Genomic DNA, 23,502 nt, shown 5'->3' with positions numbered 1-23,502 from the left:
CTGTCTGGCTTCGCTTGGCCTGTGGCATCTGGGAAGCAGTGTGCCTGCGTGCATCCCAGGCTGCTTCACTTGTAGCACTTGCTGAACACCTGTTCCAGAATGTGTTATATGGTTGATGTGGCGGCTGCTCATGGAGCCCCAGGGGTCAGGATGGTGGCAATAACATTTTGACTCTGCCTAAACCAGCTCTGTGCCCATGCTCTCTTGTGACATCTGAGAGCTTTTCCCACCAGGAGATTACAGTCCTAAATAGGCAAAAAAAAAATTGAAACCAGGCTGAGACGTTTCAGCAAAAACAGGCAGTGGCTTGGGGCAGCACTGTTTGGAGTGGCCACCTCAAAATGGCCTGTGCAGTGTTACTGCGGTCAGAGGTGAGGAGCAGGGGATGCTCAGCAGGTGGGACCAGTGCTGTATTCATAGGGTGGGCTTCATGTTACCTTAATTTTATAAAGGAAATAATGCCTGGTCTGTGGTTAAGTTATGCTTTTGAAGTCATTCTTCTGTGCTGAAAGTACTGCACAAGACCGTGATGATGTTATGGTTCATCTAGAAATAATAAGTTATTGAATTGGCTAAATATTTGCCAATTTCTTCTGTTTAGCAGAAGCTGAACATGTAGAGACTGAAGTCAGAACCATATTAGCAGAAAATTACTGATTGCTGCTGGGAGCTACAGACTGCCCTGTTCAGTATATCTTTATTTCTCTGCCATAGTCTAGGCATTTATTAATTCAGTTCCTTGATAAGCTTCTAACCAAGTTTCTTTGCAAGGAGGTGGAAGACAGATTCATCTGTGAACTAAAGATAGACTGCTAAAACCAGTATTTTTTAAGGTCCTGAGGAAACTGAGGTGTGAATGAATCATAGAATCATAGAATGGTTAGGGTTGGAAGGGACCTTCAAAGGTCAGCTAGTCCAACCCCGCTGCAAGAAGCAGGGACATCCCCGACTAACTCAGGTTGCTCAGAGCCTCATCCAGCCTGGCCTTGAATGTTTCCAGGGATGGGGCTTCCACCACCTCTCTGGGCAACCTGTTCCAGTGTTCCACCACCCTCAGTGTAAAAAATTTTTTCCTAATATCTAATCTAAATCTACCCCCCTCTGTTTTAAAACCATTACTCCTAGTCCTGTCACAACAGGCCCTAGTAGGTATTTTTTTTTCTCTCAAAAGTGTTTCCTTTTTTTCCTGTAGAGGCAAATAAAATAGGAATGGCTATTATTTGGAACATTTCCAGAGGCGTACATACTATGTATTTAATAGTATATTTGGCATTATGAAAATAAGAGAAGATTACATCTCTTCTGTGAAAGGCTTAACACATAAAGGCACACTGTAGGATGCATCCTACTAACAGGCTACATTATGTGATAGTATGATACCAGTGCATTTTGTATTATGGTAGTGTGCATTGAACTGTAGGCCGTAACCTCATTAGCTTTGCCTCTGCAAATACGAATATAGCCTTTTTGCCTTTTTCTCTCACATGATGCTCTAGTGGTGTAAATTAAATGTTAGCCTTTGTCTTTATTGTCTGGCTAGCACAAGGTCAGGAAGCCACTGTGCTTCTTGATTTTCCCATGGATTAAGAAGGCGTTCATCCTGCTTACCTTGTTTGCCTTGCTCTTGCACTGACACCAGTCATGTTGTGGGGATACAGGTTGTACTAGCACTGTTGCTTCAGCCTTACACTGAGTGGAGGTCTACTGGCCTATGTTTTGCTTGGCTTCTGCACTGGTGGGCAGGCATCTCTGCCACATGCTTGTATTCCTGGTCCCCTGATGGGAGTGCTGTCTGTCTTCCTCCACCTGCAGGTTTTCTTTGCAGGGAAATCCCAGGTGCGTGGGAGAGCGGTGCACACATCAGCTCTGTCCTGACATGCAGCTGCGAAGCAGCCAGGAGGTACAACCAGAGACCACAATGGTGGGCCGTGTTTTGGAGTGCACCCGCCCTACCATGTAGATGCTGCCACAGTGACCAACCTGCAGAGTTTCTGCTGCAGGCTTTGCACCTGGGCTGTGTTGTAGCAAAATAGTATGAAAATGCCTGTTCCTGTTGTTTGTGTATGAGTAATTAAAAGTTGATTGTTTTATCTGGAAAGTTTGTAAATGAGTGAACTTCTACTGTGTTGTATGTCTTTTATGACATGACAATTGTTGCTAGCTTGCTATTTTTAGTGAAATCTTATAAGCTCTTAAGAATGACCAGCATAAAGGGAAGAGCTTCCATGCAATAAACAACACCTTGTGCTGTAGCTGTAAACATACATTCAGTTGTGCACTGAATATGGCTAAAACTCTCTGGGCTGTTGTGGGAATTAGTCCTGTAATGGCTGGCAAGAAGCCTAGATTTGAATTTTGCATTGGATATGTTTTGGATTGGCCACAGTAGATTTCCTAAGGGAAGGAGGTAAAGGTTTTCTTGCTAATCAGTTTTAAAACCATGCTCCTGAGTTAGTCCCAGATAGAAAAATGTATTTGGAGGTTTGGCTACCCATTAATACATTGCTCATGGTGGGGAATAATTTACTATTTGTTCTGTCAGGTTTTTTTGTCATACTATATATTCAATTGAATGATGAATAAAGCAAGGTGGACAAAACTATGTATTTTAAAGAACGGAACTCAGTCACAAAGAAACATTTTTTATTAAGGGTTTGAAAGAACTTGTTTAGTTATTTTCCCCATTACTTTTGCATACCTCAGCACTTCCAGGCTGTCTTTTAAGTGCTGCATTGGTGTGCTACATCTTATGTGGGTGGTATCATCATTATTTTATGGTACCAGTAGGGCTCTAATAATGAACAGGGTTGCCCTGTGCTATGTAGTGTATGAATGCATAACATTAAAATGGTCTCTTCCCGAACAGCTAACGACCTAATTAGCGAGTGAGAGAGAATAGCTGGATGCAGCAAACGTTGACAGAACTAGATGGTGCTGGGAAGACCATCAAGAGTAGAATAAAGTATAAATTGGGTGACACTATCTCTAGGGTAGTAATTTGGTTGTATTACACATATTTCTCTTTATTGACATTTCAGGTTCCCCAGAACTCTCTATATTAAAATGACAGTATTTAATTTGCAAAATCAAGTTCTTGAAGGTTAGGGGTTGCCAGAACACTTTCTCCTTGAAATATATAAGCTTTATCTATCTTGTGCTCTGAACAAAACAGGACTTCTAAGGAAAAACAAAAAGTATCTTATAGTAATATGGTAGGTTGACCCTGGCTTGATGCCCACCAAAGCTGCTCTGTCACTCACCTCCTCAACTGGACAGGGGAGAGAAAATACAAAGAAAGGCTCGTGGGTCGAGATAAGGACAGGGAGAGATCACTCACCAATCACTGTCAGAGGCAAAACAGATTCAACTTGGGGAAATTAGTTTGATTTATTCCCAATCAAATCAGAGTAGAATAATGAGCTATAAAAACCTAAACCTTAAAACACCTTCCCCCCACCCCTCGCGTCTTCCCAGGCTCAGCTGCATTCCTGATTTCTCTACCTCCTCCCACTGAGCAATGCAGGGGGTCAGAGAACGGGCGTTGCAGTCAGTTCATCACACGTTGTCTCTGCCACTCCATCAGCCTCAGGGGAAGACTCCTCACACTCCTTCCCTGATTCAGCATGGTGTCCCTCCCATGGGAGACAGTCCTCCGTGAACTGCTCCAGTGTGGGTCCTTCCCACTGGCTGCAGTTCTTTATGAACTGCTCCAGCATGAGTCCTTTCCACATGTCCTTTCCTCAGGGTGCACTTCTTCAGGAACAGACTGCTCCAGCATGGGCCCCCCCATGGGGTCACAAGTCCTACCAGCAAACTGCTGCAGTGTGGGCTACCCTGTCCATAGGTCCACATGTCCTGCCAGGAGCCTGCTCCAGCGTGGACTCTCCATGAGGTCACAGCCTCCTTTGGGCGCGTTTGCCTGCCTCAACTTGGTGTCCTCCATGGGCTGCAGGTCGATGTCTGCTCCACCTGAGCCTTTTGCATTGCTGCACAGGCTGCTGACACACAAGTTAGGCTAAGCTGAGACCACATATGCTCTTTATGCTTCTTAATGCAGATGGTAAGCTGGATCCTAGTTGACAGGGCATTTTTGTCTCCTGCCGCATCTGTCAGAAATGCAGGACATGGTACCCCATCTGATATTTTCAGGTAAGACATAATGACCAGAATCTTTGTTGCAGAAGCTGAGGTGGCTTAGGAAACTGTCCTGCCTTTCACTCTCTCATTGCTTGAGAGAAAAACAATTTTTATTTGGGAAAAACAATGGCACATGATGTACCTCTCTTTTAGTGCAGGATGTGCCAAATGCTGGACAGGCAGTACTGGTCCCCTGCCCGTCACACTTCTGGTTCCCACTGTGATGCAGCTCCTAGGTGCTCCCCACAAAGTCCCTTTGCTACTGCCTTTGTGGCATCTCCAGTGTGCCTTAGGATAGTTGTGCAAATTGCTGTTTTGGCCGGAGGCCAGTATTTTCTTGAGGCACACAAAAGAGAGAATGGAAATGGCAATTTTAAAGCATAATATCTCAGTAAAAGCTGAGCAGAATTTGATGAGGGAAAGGGTACTTTTGAAGCCCAAAGGCATTCCCTTGTCAAATCACAAAAGCGTGCTGAAAAGCATCTTGCTATTAGAACTTCTTGCTATTAGAGCTTCTCTTACAAAAAAAGATTCTGAAGTTCCCTTACTGCACAAAGTTAGACAACCAAAAGCACTTTAAAGGTCTGTTGATAATAAAAATTATTATTTTTTTTTTTACTTCCACAAACCTGGCTGCACTTTACAATATCACATTGGTCAGGTTGCCCCATCACCATCCCTAACTGAACTCTCACACTAAACCCGCTTAACCTAAAGCGGCAGGAGGCACATTGTACACCAGTCAGTGGTGCAAATATCCTTTTCTTATCCAATGTAATGCTAATCTGAGATGTTATATTCACAATGTGCAGCATACTGATATTCTGTTAGGGATCTAAGGGGAGAAATACAAGTACAGAAAGCCGTATCACCATATTAATTCAGCATCACAGCCAAGCTAATTTCCCCTGCCCGAGTTAGTTCAGGTGCAGTGCTATTCGAACATGTGTGTACTGCTTCAGGATCTGGAGCTCACATGAGATGGACAGTGCTCTCCCTCTCTGTACTGTGCATCAACTGTGTAGCATAGTTGTGTTTTTTCTCCCCTGCTGTAAAGAAGCTCTGATTTGAGCATACAGACCTGAGGGCACAGCAGGTAACAGGTATACCATGGCAATATATTTCGCAGCTGCATAGTCCAGGTCTCAGTTTCTTGTGAAGCTGAACTCTCTGCTGTGAGTTGGTGTGCTGTAATGATAGATCGAGTCAGCTGTTGCAAAGCTGAGCACAGAAGCCTGTGCCCTGAATTGCATATCCTTGTTGCGCAGAGTCCCGTATCTGAAAGATGTTTTCTTGATCCATCTTGAACCCTGTCTTGATTAATAAAGTAACTGCAGTGCACTCAGATTGTCAGGTTACTAGCCAAATTGGATAGGGTAACAGATTGAGCAGGCTGTATGTAACTTAACTATAGAAAGAAGGGCATGATTTTAACAAAAGGTTTGTTTACAATCAAAACTGCCTGTTCTGTAGGGAATTACTCTCACATAATGTGGTGTGTGTTTTGATCTCAAGGTCTTAGAAAAATAGATGAACTAACTTAGTTTGTATTTTGTTTTTGTATGGGTTTTTTTTTTGTATGGATTTGACATTTCCCCAAAAGCATGGTATCTGAAGTTATCTAGAGAGAAAATCGGCAGTAAACCAACCTGAGCTGAACTGTTTAACTTGTGCTTGTTAAAATAGGCGGCATAGCCAGTGAAAAGAAAATGGAGACTGATAATATTGGTTACAAGCTAGAAATTTTAGCAGATTGTTAATGGATTGAGACAACCTAGAGAAACTGACGGTCAGGTGAGTTAAAGGCGGTAAGAGTAAGGTTTTAGAGTATACCAGGATCAACAGAAGGCTCACACTGGTGATCTAGTACTAAGTAAAATCAATACAATTTCAGATTCTAATACAGAAGTAGTAAATACATACTTGTATTTTGCACGTAGAATTTGCCTTATGATTTGTACATTTCTTAGATAATAAAGATGTCTTGAGCTTAGCAGATTTAGATTCTTTGCACTGAACAATTGTGGAAAGAACTGACAAAAAATTCTAATTGTTAATGTTGTCTTTATGGAAAAAATCTTAATAATTTCAGATTGAAATTGAAAAATACTGTATTTTCTCTTGAAAGTTGGGGTTTTCTCTGTTCTAAATGTGAACAGAAACTGGCACGTGTGGCATGATGGGTACAGCTTTGTAAGGATCTGAATAAGACAGCCCAGAATTTAGTTTGAAGTTGGTAGATTTTTCTCCACCAGACACTTCATTGATTGATACCACAGCAAACATTTCAACCTAGTTAATATTTTGTTTCAAACAGGTTCATGGAATTTGACCCAGGTTTAACCCTATGCAGATTCAAGGAATGAAGATTGCAGATTTGTGGAAAAATATTTGCAGTCATTTAAAAGGGCTAAATATGAAATACTGCGTGGTGCTTGGATGCATAGTGCTTACACATCTGGCTCGTATGTGAGCCAGATTTGTAAAAGTAAAAAGGACAACAGAGCCCCTCTATTCTTAGATAGGCTGTATTTTAAAACTTTTTTTTTCCTAATTTCTACCTAAAAATTAAAAAGTAATTATTTTATTTAATAGCATTGCACATTTATAATCTGTCTTAGTCTTTAATACAAATTATTAAATTAAACCAACACTATATGTTTTTTGTAAATAACAATTAGTAAACTAGTCGCCATCACTTCAGTAATTGGATAGTTGCATTGATTAGGACTGTTTAGAAATAATGCTTTTTTTTTCTTTCCCATTTCCCATATTAAATTTCCCTTTCAAATTCACAAAATGTATTACCTGCAGTTGGATGGGTATGTGCTGGTCCCTTCACCTCTCTGCAGTAGTGGTGAACTACTTACAAGTCAGATAACCCTTGCTGTCTGTGCAGGAGAGGTACATCTGGGAAACAACCAGAATGTGGCAAGCTATCTGCCAAATAGATAAAAAGAGTGAGACTGCGTGTTGGGGCTACTTTGGCATTCACAAATGCACGTTTGTTGTCAGCACCACCTGTGCAAGTGTACTGGATTAATAAGACACTGTTTTTTTCTTCTATTTCTCTTGACACTTTAACATGTGAGCTCAAAACTATAACTACACCCAACACTATTTATATGTCTATGCAAACCTTTTAACATGTATCTAATACACGTTATTATGTGTGCATACGTATGTATGCTTGGAGGGCTCTGTTGTAGGGATTCTTGATTTTGTAAATGTTCTTGTCTTTGTTGTCTAACATTGGCTTAACAAATGCCTTTTCATTATCCATGAAATTCCATTCATCTTTGGCTTACAAATAAATGTCAGAAATCTCCCTCTCCTCCCTCCACCCCTTGCATTCTTCAGGAAAATTTTGGCAGCCTTTAAAATAATAAATAGCTACACAGTGATTTTAAGTGTGGGTTTGTGGCATTGCCACAATGCTAAATACTTACTGGAGAAATGGGAAGGCAGAATAGATTTCTTGCTTCTTCCCCACCACTCTCTGTGCCAGCAGTAAACTGGTCTGAGCTGAACTGTTTAACTTCACATAGGTAGCACAGGGATCTAGGTGCCTGTGGTACCCTCAGAAGAGTATATACTTCCTCCTGCCAGCTGATGCTACTTTTCACTAGCAGGAGTAGCAGCAACCTGTCTTACAGGGATGAGGGCTCAGAGTGCAGTTCCTCCTGCTGGCCCCATTTGAGGGAAGGAAAGGAAGTGTGTAGTGATACAAATAACCAGGTTTGTTTCCTTTCCCTTTTCAGATTCTCTCTGCATCTGAACTTGCAGTTTTCCCTCTGAATTTTGTTCCCCTCCCCCAAGCTTGGAAATTGCCTTCAGAACACTGTAGAAAGAATGTAATTTGACTTGCAAGTCAAGTACAGCCTAGTGACAATTAAGATTTCTAATGCAACTCTGTTTTGATTGTATTGTCTACAAGTGTCCATACAGTCTTTAATGACCCAGCCTAATTCTGCTTTGTCTCATGGCAGCCAGTGAATCACATGGATACAAGAGGTGGTGGAGTTCAGGTTTCAGAACTAAGAAGTCTGTAACTGTTCTGTGCTTGACTCGCAAACTTGAATGATAAGCCATCAATATCAGTATTTTTTTTTAACAAATAATCAATCTACCTATGCACGTAAAGCTGAATTGCAAAGAGTACTATAAGATGATATATCTTGAAGCTGATTTCAGTTCACTTCAGGAGGAAGTGAACTCCTTAATGAAGGAGTTACTCTGTGATAGAGTTTGATCTGATTTTGAAACTCTTGCAGTGTGATACAAAGCTGTCAATGATAAGCAAGCTAGCTTGACAATGTGTTGTTCATCCTGTGATGCCAGTTTTGGGAAGAGGTCAGACCACATTCTGACCGCATTGTGTATCCAGAATGTGCACTGCAGAGTCCTTTTCCCTTTTTTCTGTCTGTTGACTGTAAAATCTCTTTACCAGCCTGTTGTTCTAGTTCAGATTATTGCTGATAGGGAGTTGTAGTCAGATGTTTGAACAAGTGTGACAAGTTTTTGTCCTTCCTACCTTCTGTTGAGGTTAAGAGGATTTATATTTGAATAGTTATTGGATGTATTTAGTACATGTATGCATGTACTAAATAATTTTTTTTTCTTCAAAATTTGGGAAATTTTCTTAACAAACATTCCTGGATTTGAAATAGCAATGGCTAAGAGCAATGCATACAGCTGTTTCTATTGCAAGTGGAACAGCAGCTAATGGAAGTAGTTTGTTTTCAGATTTTGTCAAAATAATGATAGTTGTTTACAACCACTTATTAAATTTGTGGCTTGAAATTTCCCACTCAAATGTTTTGTAGTGTTTTTCCCTCCCTTTATGCTACTCCTTCTAATAGTGAAGTTCTCTAGTCCACAGAAGTTCTCTGGATAGAGGGGGAAGGTTTTTTGATTAATAATTTTATTCTAGATAGAGTTAGTTCAAGGGTGCAGGTAAGAAGTTTCTTCATTCATTAGTCTACATAGTTTCTCAGTTAAAAAGGTGTGTGTACTACTGGAGTTGATTCAGTCTGCCTCAATTTGCTCTTTATAGCAGTTATGTTCTGCAGCCTTTTTGTTTCCAGTGTTTTAAGAAGAGGTGCCAATCTCCGTTGGGCCAAAAAGTTTGTGTATGAGGGAAGAGGATTAAAAAAAAAAAAAAAAAGACAAGAATGGTCTTCGCAGCTGCCTCTGCACTTTCTTCTAAAACTGAATCATAGATATATTGAGCTAAGGAATAAGTAAGTTGCTGGAGGGATTACAAGAGCAGGACGCTGGTGACCTGTGTAGCCATAATGAGAAGTACACAGCTGCTCTATGGTCAACAGTAACATCAGAGTAATGATGGAAGTTTGATAAAGACAGGGCAGAGTAATCAGTAAGAAATTATACTGCAGATTGTCTGCTGATCAAACAATATGGGAACCTGTGTAACAGTTCATCCCTCTGTGGTGTACTAAGTGTACCATGGTCATCTCTGATTCCTTTGTCCAACTAGTCCTGTAAACTATCCAGTGGAAGAGTCTGTGCCCTCCCTACCTTTGTGCCAATTTCTGGTCATCTGCTCCTCCTGCTACTAGAAATTGTTTATGAAAATCAAAGCTGTTTTTAATTTGCTTCTGGATAAGCCAATTTCTTCATACTTAGTGGATATGAAGAATAGCTATTTTTCAGGTGTTGAAAGAATGCTATTATGCCTATTTCTCCCTACAGTCTTTTGTTTTTCAGAAAATAAGCAAAGCCCCTTCATTCTTTCTTTGGAGGTCCTGTTTTACATGCTTTGTTGTTGCTGTTACTTTGAGTTACTCTGCTTAGGCTAATGTCTCAGGAAGAAAATAGGAAGGTTGCACACCTGTATAGTAGCTATAGCAGATCAGATGCACATCAGTGGGTACTTAGCATGGTGTATCTGTGGAGCCAGCTTGCAATGAGCCTGAAGTGTGGTGGCTCTTACCAAACAGACTTACTTTTAGGAAGACCCCTGCCATCAGAGAAGATATGCAACGTTAGACTTGTACAGACAGTGTTTCTCTGATCAGAAGCTGGCACAAGCTTGTCATTAGCAGACTAAAGTGTATCGGTCTGCTAATAAATATCAGTGTATAAATACATACAGAATTTCTGTTGTTCTGTATTAATTTTCCATGTTAAGTGACTAATTTTTGTAATTATCTGTCTCACAGTACTGGCTGGATCCTGCAAAGACGCTTGCTGAACATAAAGAATTGATAAACAGTATGTATTTAATTTGAACTTAAAGAATGTGTCTGAAGATGAAGTAACAGAGGCAATGTTCCATATATACTGGCTGGACAACATTTATGATCTAGTCACAACAGCTTGATAGTTCTTGAACAAGTTTATTACTGCAGTTCATAGCTGTTTCAAAATTTCACACATAGACTGAATATACCATGGTTTTCCAATAATTTGTGTGGTTATTGTCCAAAGATTTCTCTGTGCTTAAATTTTATTTTAGAATAAAATTCTTAACTTCTATAATTAATTTCATAGTAGCTGTGGTACCTCTATTGTAATGTACCGTATGATTACCAACTTACATTCCTTTTTGCTTCCAAAAGTAAAAATAGTGCCTCTTACAATAGAATGTCTGCTGTTACTGTCACTCTTCAGATATCACCAATGCAAGATGTGTTATTTTTATTATAATTAAAGAACATGGTAAGATTATTTTACTTAGGAATTTGGAGACCTTCTATAAAGAGATGTAGAAGTGGAGCGTGAATGGAATGAATGTAGCTATAAGAATTTTGGTGCTGATATAACTGACTTTTTCAGGAGAATAACATTTTAAAAAAGTAAATTAGGAAAGCTGTTCCAGATATTTAATAGTAAAAGTGGCACAGAATTAAAGTTGCTTCGTAAGACACTGGAATGTGTGGAAGGGATTATTATCAGTATTATTCATTATGGCAAGGAATCACATTTCACACACAATTACATTTTTCAAAAAAATTCAGTGGAAAAAGTATCTAAAGGTAAAACTCAAACAGTAAAAAAAAATCTTGGAGAGATTGTAAGTTAGCAATGAAATCTAAAGTTAAATCTTCAAAATAAGCAAAAACTTCAAATAGACAGACAAGCTGTGAATAAATAAACACAAGTCTAGAAAAATAATAATAAGAATACTTTTCTTCTTTTTTTTCCTCATGTGTATTGAGTGTAGATGTACAGATGTGCTATGTGGATGTAAGACTTTTTCTGAAACTTCCAAGTTTCATAAAATATTAAAATAGGCTGCTTAATAGCTGTTTTGTAGTCAAGTAGTAACAATTAATAACAATTAACAGCTCATAACAACTAACTTTTGTGCCAAATATTTTATTCCTGCAGCTGGACCACCATACACTCTGTATTTTGGCATTAAATTCTATGCAGAGGATCCATGTAAACTTAAAGAAGAAATAACAAGGTACAGTATTTAATAAGAGTGTAGTTTGTTCATTTCAGGGTAGTAATCTGTTCCAGCCAGATGCATATTGTCATAGTGTGGCTGGGTTGTTTTTTTTTTTTTTTTTGCTTGAATACCTGAACGTTTTTGCTTGAACATGTTTGTTTAGGAAGAGAATTATGACTAGCTTCGCAGTAGTCAGTTTGGATAACTGTTTGGAAGTCCAAGATGAAAAAGTGCTCGCTGGTGCATCAAAACCCAAAGGGACTTGATGGGCCTTTGTGGGCTTTTTTTGAGGAATGCATTGTCACATCTGCATTTATATTGTGCTATAGTCAGGTTTAGATTTTACTTGGATATCAAAAATAAATAACAGGGAATTTTCTTTTTTATTGGCCATAGCTTAAATTCCAGAACTGTTTTTCAAGAGGATTTCTTTAGTCTTTCTACAAATATGCAAAGGAAATTGAAGAGTTGCATGCTTTTGATTTTTTTTAACTAAGCTTGGCCTCTACAAAATGTGAGGATGCACACACGAACATATGCAGATGCATACACATAGACAAACACACACACATGCTTCCCTAAATACTCATGCACAGGGTTTTCTGTTTCCTTTCTTTATTAAAAATCTCAGACAATTAGTTCTATGTTCAAAAGGAAATTTGAGAATTTGGATAGGTAGGTGGACAAAATTAGTGCACTGGCTTACATTAATGAATGTGAAAATATTTCTTTTGATGTCCTATGAATGCGACACATGAGAATTCATTAGAATGCATGCAGGGTTTTCAGTTTTCCTTAATCAAAGGTGGCAGTTGTTGCAGCACAGGCAGAATATTTCTCTTGTACCAGAGTGAGAAAATTCTTCTGTTTCCATACTGGCACAACAGGAATGGGAGTCTCGAGTATAACAAGATTGAGGCTGGCCTAGAATAAACACTGTGACTTTGCAGATAAAAGAGCATAAGCTGGCCACAATGTGATGCCCCTGTACCATGGAAGTTTGATGCAGTTTTCCTGTAATTTCCCAGAAGCACTTTCAGCCCTGCTTACAGGGGAAAACAGATGGCCCTGGGAAGGGAGCTTCGGCCACCAAACCTGTCATGATTGCTAGCCAGGAGGCAGGGTGGATTTCTATCTGGGAAATGACAGGGATAAATTTTCAAAAATTGTTTCTCTTTGCCTTGTGATAAGGTCAGTCAGTGATTTGCTCTGCTAATTAAGTGTGCACATCTAGTGAAGAAGCATTACAGTATAATGAGTAAGCCTCTGTTCATGTCTGCAGAGTATTTGGTCATGCAGAATTTGCACCTTAGAAGGTACAGAGGGAAGGCATAAGAAAGCAATATGCTTGTGATGACAGTCTTCAACAAAACATGTTAAATAGTCGAATGCCCTCAACATTTCTGATCATTTATTCCTATAGGTTCTTAAACCTTGGAAGGAAGGTATACTTTTTCAGAAAAAAAAAGATATTATTAATAAAACCTCCTTCTGCTTAGGAGGAATTAAAGGCCCTATTTTTCTTTATAATAATAATTTTCTGCCTAAGTGTGTAATTCCAGTGATGTGTTAACCACTTTGTGGTAACTGATGTGTTTCTTTGGAATATGTCTTTATTATTTTAATGCATATGAGAACAAATCTGTTGTTATTAGATATTGATGATCTGTGGCCTTACATGATTACTATTTGCAAATAATGAAAATCTGTCAAACTTGTAATTATTTCACAGTAGAATCTGTCTGGCTTGTAGGCAAAAGCTGACACTGGAGTGATTCATACTCACGTGTGCGGGATGGGTTTGTTAGAGCAGAATAGTGCTTAGGCCCTATTACATATGCATGGCAAACTTGACAGGGCACAAGATGAGAGTGCTTTAGTTAGAAGTTTGGACAAAAGGCATGGCTTTGTGGGGAGCTTGGTGGCTTTAGTGAGAACGGAGGTTGCTCACTTTGTAGGAGTCACTTAAGCACTTACCAGTTTGCTCGGACTTTTCTTGCGGGGAAGTGGTATTTTTTTGCAGTTTTCTATCCTGCTTTATTTTGAGACTACACTGTGAGAATGCAGAAATATAGATACCTGCTACATGGAAAAGACATTTATAGCATCATCTGGTGTGAAGCTTTGCACTGTAGAGATGCAGAAGTGCTAACAGAAAGATAAGTGCATATCAGAAATTCCATTGTTACAAAGAAGATGCTGTGTACTCCACAGTAGATATAAAATCATCTTTATTATTATTCATACAGAGAAGATTTGTCTAGGTAAGGCTGGCAAGCATAAGCTAGAAGCTGTACTGAGTTATTGCTTAGAGTGAAGAAACACTGAATGTATGTGCTCTGTGTTGCCTAATGACATTCCCAGAAAATTCTTATGCAGAGCCCTGGTCCTTTAAGGCGGAGGATATTAGCCATTTTTTTAAGGATGGGCATTCCTAGTATAATATCTGTCACAGTACAATTCTAGGCGATCAGTAACCAGAAAGTCTGGTAGATTTGATTGGATCTTAAATGATTTGCGGATCGGCTATCATGTAACCTGCAGTTTGCAAAATTCCCTGAAATCAGTGTAGATGCACTTTGAACTTACAGATCATTCCAAGGTCCTTTTATAAGTAACTTGTACTAACACAGAATAAATTATTTGCAGAGTAGCTGAGTAGCTCTACGTAGATAAAGTTGAATTAGTAAAAAATGAAAAAGCTATGTGCTTGTATGGATGACCATTTTTTTTTTTTTAAAGTTACCTTCTCAGTATTGTTACCTCTTGTATGAACTTGATATAAGAAATTTGCTTAGGATGATGTGAAACACTGCATAAATCTTTTGCAATAAAACCAGACAAAACCCAAACAGTGTTTAAAAAAATTCCTATAAATGAGCATGGAGTTGCAAAACCAAGCAGATCTTTTGTATGATGGCTTATTTTCTTGTCTTTACTTTTCCATCTATTTTGTGCAAAAGAGAGATGCTCCATTTTTAGCAGGAAAATGAATTGTATCTGCACAATATTAAGCAGGTGAGAAAACCACAGAGTGCTCCCCTACTTAGGTTCTTTCACTAGATTAATCTTAGTTGTTACTTCAAGGCCAATAGAGGAAAAGTCATTCAGAGGGGAATACAGTTTTTGACTGTCACATAGTTATGGTATGTGGTATGTCTTCAGCAAACTGGAAGGTGATGGAGCGTTACTTGATGCATAAGACTCAGTATTGAAATAACAGTTTTGTTTTCTCTCTGTGTTTTAGGTATCAGTTTTTCTTGCAGGTCAAGCAAGACGTTTTACAGGGCCGTTTGCCTTGTCCAATCAACACTGCAGCACAACTGGGAGCATATGTAATTCAGTGTAAGTTCTTCTGGCCAACTGAGAGCTTATTTCTTTTAATCCTGTATTATGATTAATTTTAAGTGGTGACTGAAGATTTCATTAACACTTTATTCATCCATTTCAAAACAGAACAAAACTAATATGACTGATTTCAGCTACAGAACTGTGAGTAGATAGCCATTCTGAACAGTTAATACAGAAGCAATATAGAAGTTAATGTAAAGAAGAAACTGAAAAGTCAGTCTGAAGGGTCTGCCAAACACACTTTGCCTTGCTGAGGAATACCTTATCATGTACTTAAGATTTTATTACTTACTCTGGATTGCATATATAGTATGACAAAACCTTCATCAGGAGGTTTACGGATTTGATGGGCTATTGGCAGCCTCCAGCCAACAAAGTCTGTCAAATAAAAGATTCTTTCAAAAATTACATTATGTCAGTATGAATGTGCCTGTGCTTGAAGGGAGGATATGTTTTGACCTGAAGTGAAGAATTTTAATTCTGTCTGTCATTTATGTGCATTCACCCATCACTAGTTAGCAGGATGTTATATCCTGCATACTTGGTAGAACTAGCAATCAATTATAAAGGAGCTCTCTGTCTAGCAGTTAGTTGTTCCTTTCACATTACAACTCAAGCTCTGTATTCAAACACAAGTGGTGATGAAAAATCATATGATGAGCCATGCTGAGACCTATATGTCTAATTTATTCTGTGTTATATTTAGGTTTCTCATGAGTGATATGTATTAAGCAAAGATTATTTGTATTATTGGTGTTCCAACTGTGACTCAACAACACTTAATGCAACATAAAAAATAGTCCTCCTTTCATTTCCATATTAGAATAATAAGGCAAAATAACTTGTGCATGAAATGGGAGTGGGCACTATACAGAATTTCATGGTGTATTGTATATATTTCCAAAAAGCTAAAATTTCAGGCAGTTTTAATTTTTATACAATTATTTTAAACTTTATTTTGCTGTCTAAGAAACGTGACGTCATACGCTGAAAAACTGTTTGCAATGTACATTTTGCTTTACTGGCATATGTACCCTCCCTGAAAAAATCTCTAATGTCAGATACTGTATTGGAAAACAATGAGGAAGCTCAGATAAGAGAGTTAAGGCATGGCAAAGATTACATACAGTGCGTTCAAGTTAGTCCTTGCACTAGCAAGCATATGTTCCCATTGACTCTATAAAAAGCTTTGTCCTTTTATTTAGGGCTTGCAGTTGTTCCAAATATATAAAGACACCTGAGAAATGTCTGTGTCAGATACTGGGAATATGAACCCAAAGCATCAGCACTGAGGTCAACAGCTTTTCCAAGGGTGATGTGCCAGACTGTGCTTCTTTTCTTTTCCAAACTGAGATGAAGTGTGTTTGTGGGAATTCAGTAATAGCTGAGAAGGTCTGCTTCTTTAATGATGTCAGTGATGTCTTTCGCTGTGGAGCTAGCAGCTGCTGAGATCCAGAGGAAGAGCCAGAGCCACATGTTCCCCCAGAGTCCTTCACCCATGTCCTGCTCCAGCCACGGGCCCTGCTTTTGCCTTTCAGATTGTGCCTGGATGTCATCTTTGGTCTCTGGGACCATGAATTGTTTTCCTCCTTTCATGGTCAAAAACTACCAATTGTTAAAGTGATGATGGTGGAAAAATCAGTACCCATGGCACAGTTTGCAGAATATACGAGTTTTCCTATTGGGAATGCTGGAGTTGCTGTTATAGGCATTCCTGTTCTTATTCCTGCTAAGGGCAAGAACCACATAGTTATTATGGAGGTTTTCTAGAGAGACTCAGCGTCTCTACTGAGCAGATTGCTGTCTTGTTCTAGAAACATCATTAAATTCTGGAAAGAAACATGAGTTATTAGATGAGTCTTTTTCTTCTTGGCTCTTGAAGCCTCCTTTTGGTTATGTTTTTGGCTTAGTGGGCATGGGACAGAAACCTTCCGTGAAGCTTTCCTCAGGGAAGCACATTATATGCAGATTTTACTCAGGGTTATTAAAAAATTGAAATACTAACTTTCACAGAGCTTCTCAGAAAGATGCGATTAGAGTTAAGATCAGTAGAAGTGAGTTGTGACCAAGGTGCGTATTTATTTTGTAATTGCATAGCTACATGTAAATTGATATGAGTAATATATGCAAATTCAAAGTTATTTCAAAGAAAATGATGCCAGCTATTCATTAGGTTCTTTTATTTAAGAAAATTATTTTTAAAATAATTTTGATTTCGAAAGTGAGTTTAATGATCAGGAAATAATACTGATATTTTATTGAAAAATGAAGTCTTGTGTTTCCTTACAAGAAACAATGCTTACCTTTAGAACGGCATGCCTTTAGGTGTCTCGTGATATTTGTGTCTCCATTTGAATTCCCACACTGACTTTTACGTCAGGAGTCCCAGCAAGAATATGGCCATAGGTATTCCAAAAAGTAGACTTTACTTATACACTTGTTTTACATCTGCTACCAAATAATATATGTCATAAAATTTCTACTTTGCTGGCTTGGACAAAATTATATCTAGTCCTGTAGAAGTGGTAGATTTCCTGTCAAAACCTCTATCTCTTTGAACCTTGTATTTCTCTTTTAAAATGATTGTAGACATTTTTTCTTGGTTTTATATGTGCACTATTATGAACAGTTCTGTACTGTCTTTGGGTTTTTTAACTGACTGCATGGTAAATTGCTGGAAAGAGAGGGCTTGGTCACAGATGGATTATATAACATATTTTTCTGTTAACATAAACCATTGAAAATAGGTGACCTTTCTTTTCTTCTTGTGTCCTCTAGCGGAGCTGGGGGACTATGACCCATATAAGCACACTGCAGGTTATGTCTCGGAGTACCGCTTTGTTCCAGACCAGAAGGAAGAGCTGGAGGATGCCATAGAGCGGATACACAAAACTCTGATGTAAGAATTCAGTACTGTTGGGAACTTGGCAGGTTACTTCAGGTTCGGAGATGTTTGGTAGGTGGGGAAGGGAGTGGCTTGTGGTGTGGAGTGGAGGTCTCTAGACCCGAGGAAAGAACCTCAGAAACAGAAAGCATTTTACACAACTGGAGTTGTTCTTTGAGGAACTGAGTAGGACAATAACTGGAAATACAATACCTCTCAGGCCTAGGTACGGATGTTTCAGAACCAGCAGTTTTAATAGTGCTCCTGTTGCCTCTTAGTTTTGTAGTGGAGAAGAATGAAATAAAAATCTGTGATTTAACAGGGATTCCAGGACAGATTTTCTGCATAATTTTGGACAAATTGCTTATTATGCCCATGCCTTAGTCTAGTCTGTAAAATGGGGATAATATTTCTTTTCTTCATATTGCTCTTTGCATTCAAAGGAACTGTTAGGAAAAAAACACTTTTAATCTAATAATATACAGAACTTGGTACAATGAAGCCTGTATTTTCTTGCCAGATCCTTAGCTGGGTTAATGAAGGAGTGCTTGTAGCAACCTGCATGAATATTTGTGATAGCAGCTCACATTGCAGGAGGTACCAGGAAAGCAGTTTATATGCCCATGGTTTAAGTGATAATCTCAGTTGCAACATCTACATGAATTAAAGAGACAGCTTGGTTTTACAAGCCTAAAGTCCTTTGATTTCATTAACCAACATGCCTTACATAAAACATTGGCAGTGGTCAATATAGTGGATTCCATTGTAAGGAAGAACGTATGCTGTATAGGAAAAAAAGCAGCACCTAGAAACACAGTCATCACGCGGCACTGAGTAACACAGGGCATTCAAAGTGCTGGTTTCTAGACAAAACCCAAACAAATTCCAAAACCTGGCATGTGACCTGAAAGCAGTGGGAACACAGGGTATCTGGTGAGCCTCAAAATAATTTTGGTTTAAACTGAAAAAGGCATTACAGAAGTTCTCAGGCATTGAAACTGTACCTAATAATATTTCTTAGGTATAAGAAGGAGCTGAGAAGGCAGAAATAAGCTAGAGTTATGGTACTGGGCAGGGGTAACTGTTGAAGAGATTACAGGAGTAGAATATTAGGTGCATTGCAGACAGGACAAAGGAGAACTGAAGGCATACGAAACATGTATGTCAGTAGACCTGGGAGATTCATACAATCCCAACTTACCCTTTGCAAAAGTTGGAAAAGACAGATTCATTTTTATAATAGAGACTGCAAAACTTTAATTCTCCATCTTCCAGTTATTGTAATAATAATAACCTTGGACACAAAACATGTGAGTTGTACTGTCCTTGACATTCTGGATAATCTGTGCCTTATGGTGGACCACAAGATGCTGCTTTGAGAGTCAGCTGATTTACTGCTAGACTGCAATTTGTGCATACAGTGCCTTCCCTTGATTACGTGGTCAACAGACTGGGAAGCAAAAGTGCGATGAGGACAACCAGGAGACAGACTGGAGTGCCCAACAGATAAAGCAAGATAAGAACTAGTAACTTCTGGCCCCATCGGTTCTTCAGTGCTTGAGAGAGGAACAACAGCAGCAACACAGGGAGGAAAAACATAGTAATCGCATAGGGAAGCTGAAGCAACAAACATAATTTCCAAACCAGAAAGTGATCCTGTGTGAATGTAGCTTAAATACTACATGCATTTGCAGCAGCTGTGTAAGTAGTTGTCTTAAAGAGGAGGTTTAACTCTACATTGTCTCTAGGCATACAAAAGATAAAAAAACAATCCCCAGCAATTCCGAGCCACTTTTTGTCCCAGTTACTCATTTTTAGACGTGGCCTTCTATGTGTGAAGTACTTCCAGTTAGATTAGTTTTGGACTGAAATACTCTTGGTGTATGAGTAACAGAGGCTGAACCATCAGCCACTGTGAAAGCACTGGAAGTCAGAGAGATTTAGCTTCCCAACCTGCTGTTCCAAATATTAGACCACAGTGCCTTCAAAAATGCAAAACATGAAATTGGTTTTGAAAATAAAACATATGCCACAGGTTCAACTGTACGTGAAGCCAAAATAAACATTTACTTGCTTATCTCCAAGTTCATGTTCCTGGTAAGAAGAAAGAAGCTTGTTCTAACAAATCCAAGTTAGGTATAATTATGATATAACCATTTATTAAGAGGAGAGCAGTAAGAAACATTTTATGAGTATGTTCGTCATAGCCTTTGTCAAACTAACAGAGATAATCAGAGCTAGCCATCTTGTATGTAGATCTAGATTTCTTGATTCTCTTGCTATAATGAAGCCACAGTCTGGATAAAGGCTAAGTATTTTTTTGCTTGTAGTTTGGCATGTTAGTGTTATTTGTGCCTTGTTTAATGAGAATAGGTGTTAACTCAGAGACACATCTGTTCTCTTTGAAAAGTTCTGTAATTAGAGTCTGTGCCAGTTGCCACATTGACCTGAGCTTTCTCTTTCAGGAGAGAGTCTGTTGTTCAATAATGATTTCTGTGTGGCTGCCTGACTACTCTATAGTAAGTGATGCATTACAGAGAACCTTGCTACAGGTCCTTTTGTGAAGTAAAGTAGTACTGGTTCTTCTGTTCCAGCGATTGGAAACTGAGGCATAGACAATTTGTTTGGTTCAATATCACAGAGGTTGTGTTTGAGAAATGAAACTAGAGATTAATTTCTATGTACCATTGATTCTAAGCAACCTTGATTCCTCTCTCAAGTTTCTGTAGTCAGTAGTGTAGTAAATCAGATTAAGACCCATCTACCTCAAAAAGTTGATGACTTTGAAAATGAAATTCAGAAGCTAGGGGAACAGAGGAGTGATAAGTGTCTTAACACTGTCTGTAGTGTTTCTGTCTGCTTACTTACCTAGAGCTCTGATACTCTTTTGCTGCTTGGCTGCAGTTGGGTGTCAGGGCTTCAGCAGCAACAGAAAAGAGTGAAACTAAGGTGTACTCATTGCTAATTCAGCCTGACTGTCATCATCACCACTACTATCATTAACTTCTGCACAGGTGACAGCAGTCTTTTTAGTTAAGAAGTTGGAAGCTAGAATGGCTGAGGGCATATCCCAAATTATCTTACCTACCAGAGACATTTCAGGGACAGGTTTGTGATATGGTTTAGAACTTCATTATCCTTTTTGGAGCCCAGCATGGAAGCCCAGGGTTTTTTTGCAAGACAGCTGTGACACTGCGTGTACCCTGCTTCTGCTAGTTATGTCCAGATAAACTGTTTTTGGTTGCAGGTTATCTCTCAGTTTTTTTACATGCAACAATAGCTATTCGGGGATTCATTCAGAATGCAGTTTTTTCAGCAAGCTATTGAATCAAATAAGGTGAGGGAAGTCAGAAGTGAGGGAGATGGGTTTGCACTGCATGAAGTCTCTGCAGCCTGCCTACTGAGATTGCTGTTCCATCTATAAACTGGCATGGTAATCCCAAGGTCAGATAGCGAGGTGAGATGACCTTATGTTGACAAGCACATCTGGGGAAGAAAACAGTGGCTTCAGGGCTTGCATGTGAGGATGCAGACACGCATGGTGCTGGAGGAGGGATACTATCCCTCAGTGCAAATGGGAGAGCTTGCATTGGCCCCTTGACATTGCCTGTTCCAGAGTGCAGCAGATCTGGGACTAACTGATAACAGCAAATCAGCTGTTGGTGTGTTTTGAATCAATATTACATGCTGTCAGTGGGGCACAAGGAAAGTTAAAATGCCCCTGATAGTTGGCTTGGAGAGTAGCTTTCAATATTCTTTAGCGCCATCAGTGGCACTCAGGTACTCTTTGTCCATTGAAGTGAGCAGTGCGTGCCAGCTGCAGGGCTGTTACATTGCCTGCTTTGTCATTATCAACTGCAAAGACTGTTCTAGCTTTGGGGTATATTGTCAGGTTGTATGATGCCCAGGAGAGTTTGTGTTTTCATTCACAATAAAAATGAAACATTTACCCTTTATAATGGTGGGAACTGTTTCAGTCCCTGACGTTCCTCTCTCCCCTTCTGGTTCTGTCTTCTCCATCTGCATTTGGGAGTACTTCTTCCTCCTGCTTCCATCTGCTTCCTTCAGAAGCTCCAGCTCACATCTTTACTTCCTTTTAAATTTATGCAAATGTACTTTCTTAAAAATTATGTATTGTTGTGAAAATGTTTATACATGTGCACGCACTTTTTTGACATTTGAGCCTTTTTGGTACTTTCAGAGACCTGTGAGAATACTGGGATAAACACGTCAGCATTTTTCTAAGTATGATCAGTTAAGGAAACACTGAACAACAGTATTTAAATTGATGTTGGATTCTAGCACTAATTCAGTAATGGAGTAATCCACTTCGCTCAGGACTGATATTGAGCCTGCATGGAAACCCAGTAAGACGATACTGCTCTAGTGAATGTTTTACTTACATTTCTGAGAGCTACCAACAAGATTTAAAAAAAAAAATCAAGCCGTGGAGTAAATTTAAAGATGTCAGATGTGACAATGCTTACATGCTGAGTATGCAGTGTTCTGCATATTCTGAATACAGAGATGAATCACAAATCTGCTGGGAAATCCAGCTCTTGAAGAAAGGGATTTCTCTTACAAGCTTTACGTCTGCTGCTTTTCCAGGAAAGAGGGGCTAACACCTGAAGCAGTATCAGTGTTGCTATGTGGATAAGATAGGCTGAAGCAGCCTGTCTCCCATATACAAAGAAGGCATTTTGAGTACCTGTACTATTCCATTCATGTTAGCGCTGCTGTTTCACATTTTTCAGCTTTGATGTGGTTTTTTACCTCATCAGGCATAACACAAAGCTGGGAAAACCTGGAAAGTAGCTGCTAGGCTAGAGAGAATGAGGAGATAAGAAGCAAGAATGTGAATATTGGATGACTTTTCCAGGTCTTGAGTCAAAATGTTGAGCTCTGTTTCACACTTGGAATTTGAAAGGTAGCAAATGCAGTGAAGTATTTCCCCAAGAGAACAACCACAGAGATGCAGGAGATGCATCTTTTTGAGTTGATGTCTTCACAAGATGTGCTGTACTTTCCTAACAACAGTCCGGTAGCTTCACAGAAGTATTAAAAAGGAGTGAAGATGAAAATGCACCTTCAATTATTTCAGGCTTGCAACAGAGTGTCCTGCTCTTCTATCAATGGCTGTTATTAAGGGAAAAACAATTAAATTCTGACGATAGGTTTGTTGAAGGCTTTGAATTTATTTAGTAATTTCATTCTTTTTGAAAATAAATCCTTCATTGGTGATGTCAAATATGTTCCTAGTAGCCAGTTTGTTTTTACTCTACCAATTTTCCCCTGTTGTTTCCTACCAGCATGCAGTTGATGGTAGTTTTTAACTGGTGAATTCATATTTGAAAATAAGAAGGCAAGCTGGATCTTTGAATCTAGTAATCTCTTGAGACAGACTCCAAACTTTCACCATAGTAGACTTGGGTATTACCAGCTGATATGACTTCCTAAAGCCAAGATTTTATGATGAAAGGCATAATTAGTCTGAAGTAATGAACTCTGCTTTCAAAAATCATTTGTAGCTTCAGCACTGCTATGGGACAATAGTACGCCAGTCAATCGTTACATTCCTGCTTTATTAATAATCATGTGGTTATTGGAAAAAAGTTATTTTGGATATCCAAGCCTAAACATGGAATATCTGAAGTGTGTTTGTGACAGCAGGGAAAACCTTAGCCGCTGTAGTAGGCATTCGTTGCATCTA

The 23,502-nt window shown here is 39.1% G+C and overlaps 1 protein-coding gene across 5 annotated transcripts in view; it reads left to right on the top strand.

Moving 5' to 3' along the window:
• EPB41L4A (erythrocyte membrane protein band 4.1 like 4A) overlaps positions 1-23,502 on the top strand; it is a 144,381-nt gene that overhangs the window by 56,433 nt on the left and 64,446 nt on the right. For 4 of the 5 annotated variants that reach the window (XM_086771201.1, XM_086771200.1, XM_086771199.1 and 1 more), the window contains exons 3-6: positions 10,323-10,374; positions 11,494-11,572; positions 14,805-14,902; positions 17,687-17,807. In XM_086771201.1, coding sequence (XP_086627327.1) covers positions 10,323-10,374; positions 11,494-11,572; positions 14,805-14,902; positions 17,687-17,807 — 350 coding nt within the window. Of the gene's footprint in view, positions 1-10,322; positions 10,375-11,493; positions 11,573-14,804; positions 14,903-17,686; positions 17,812-23,502 lie in introns of those variants that run through there. The other variant, XM_086771204.1, reaches the window with a different exon arrangement.

The sequence above is a fragment of the Chlamydotis macqueenii genome, chromosome Z (genome assembly GCF_036417535.1).
Source record: "Chlamydotis macqueenii isolate bChlMac1 chromosome Z, bChlMac1.mat, whole genome shotgun sequence".
Classification (NCBI taxonomy): domain Eukaryota; kingdom Metazoa; phylum Chordata; class Aves; order Otidiformes; family Otididae; genus Chlamydotis; species Chlamydotis macqueenii.
Note: the sequence above shows the minus strand (reverse complement) of the source record. Positions and strands in the feature narration are given on the sequence as shown.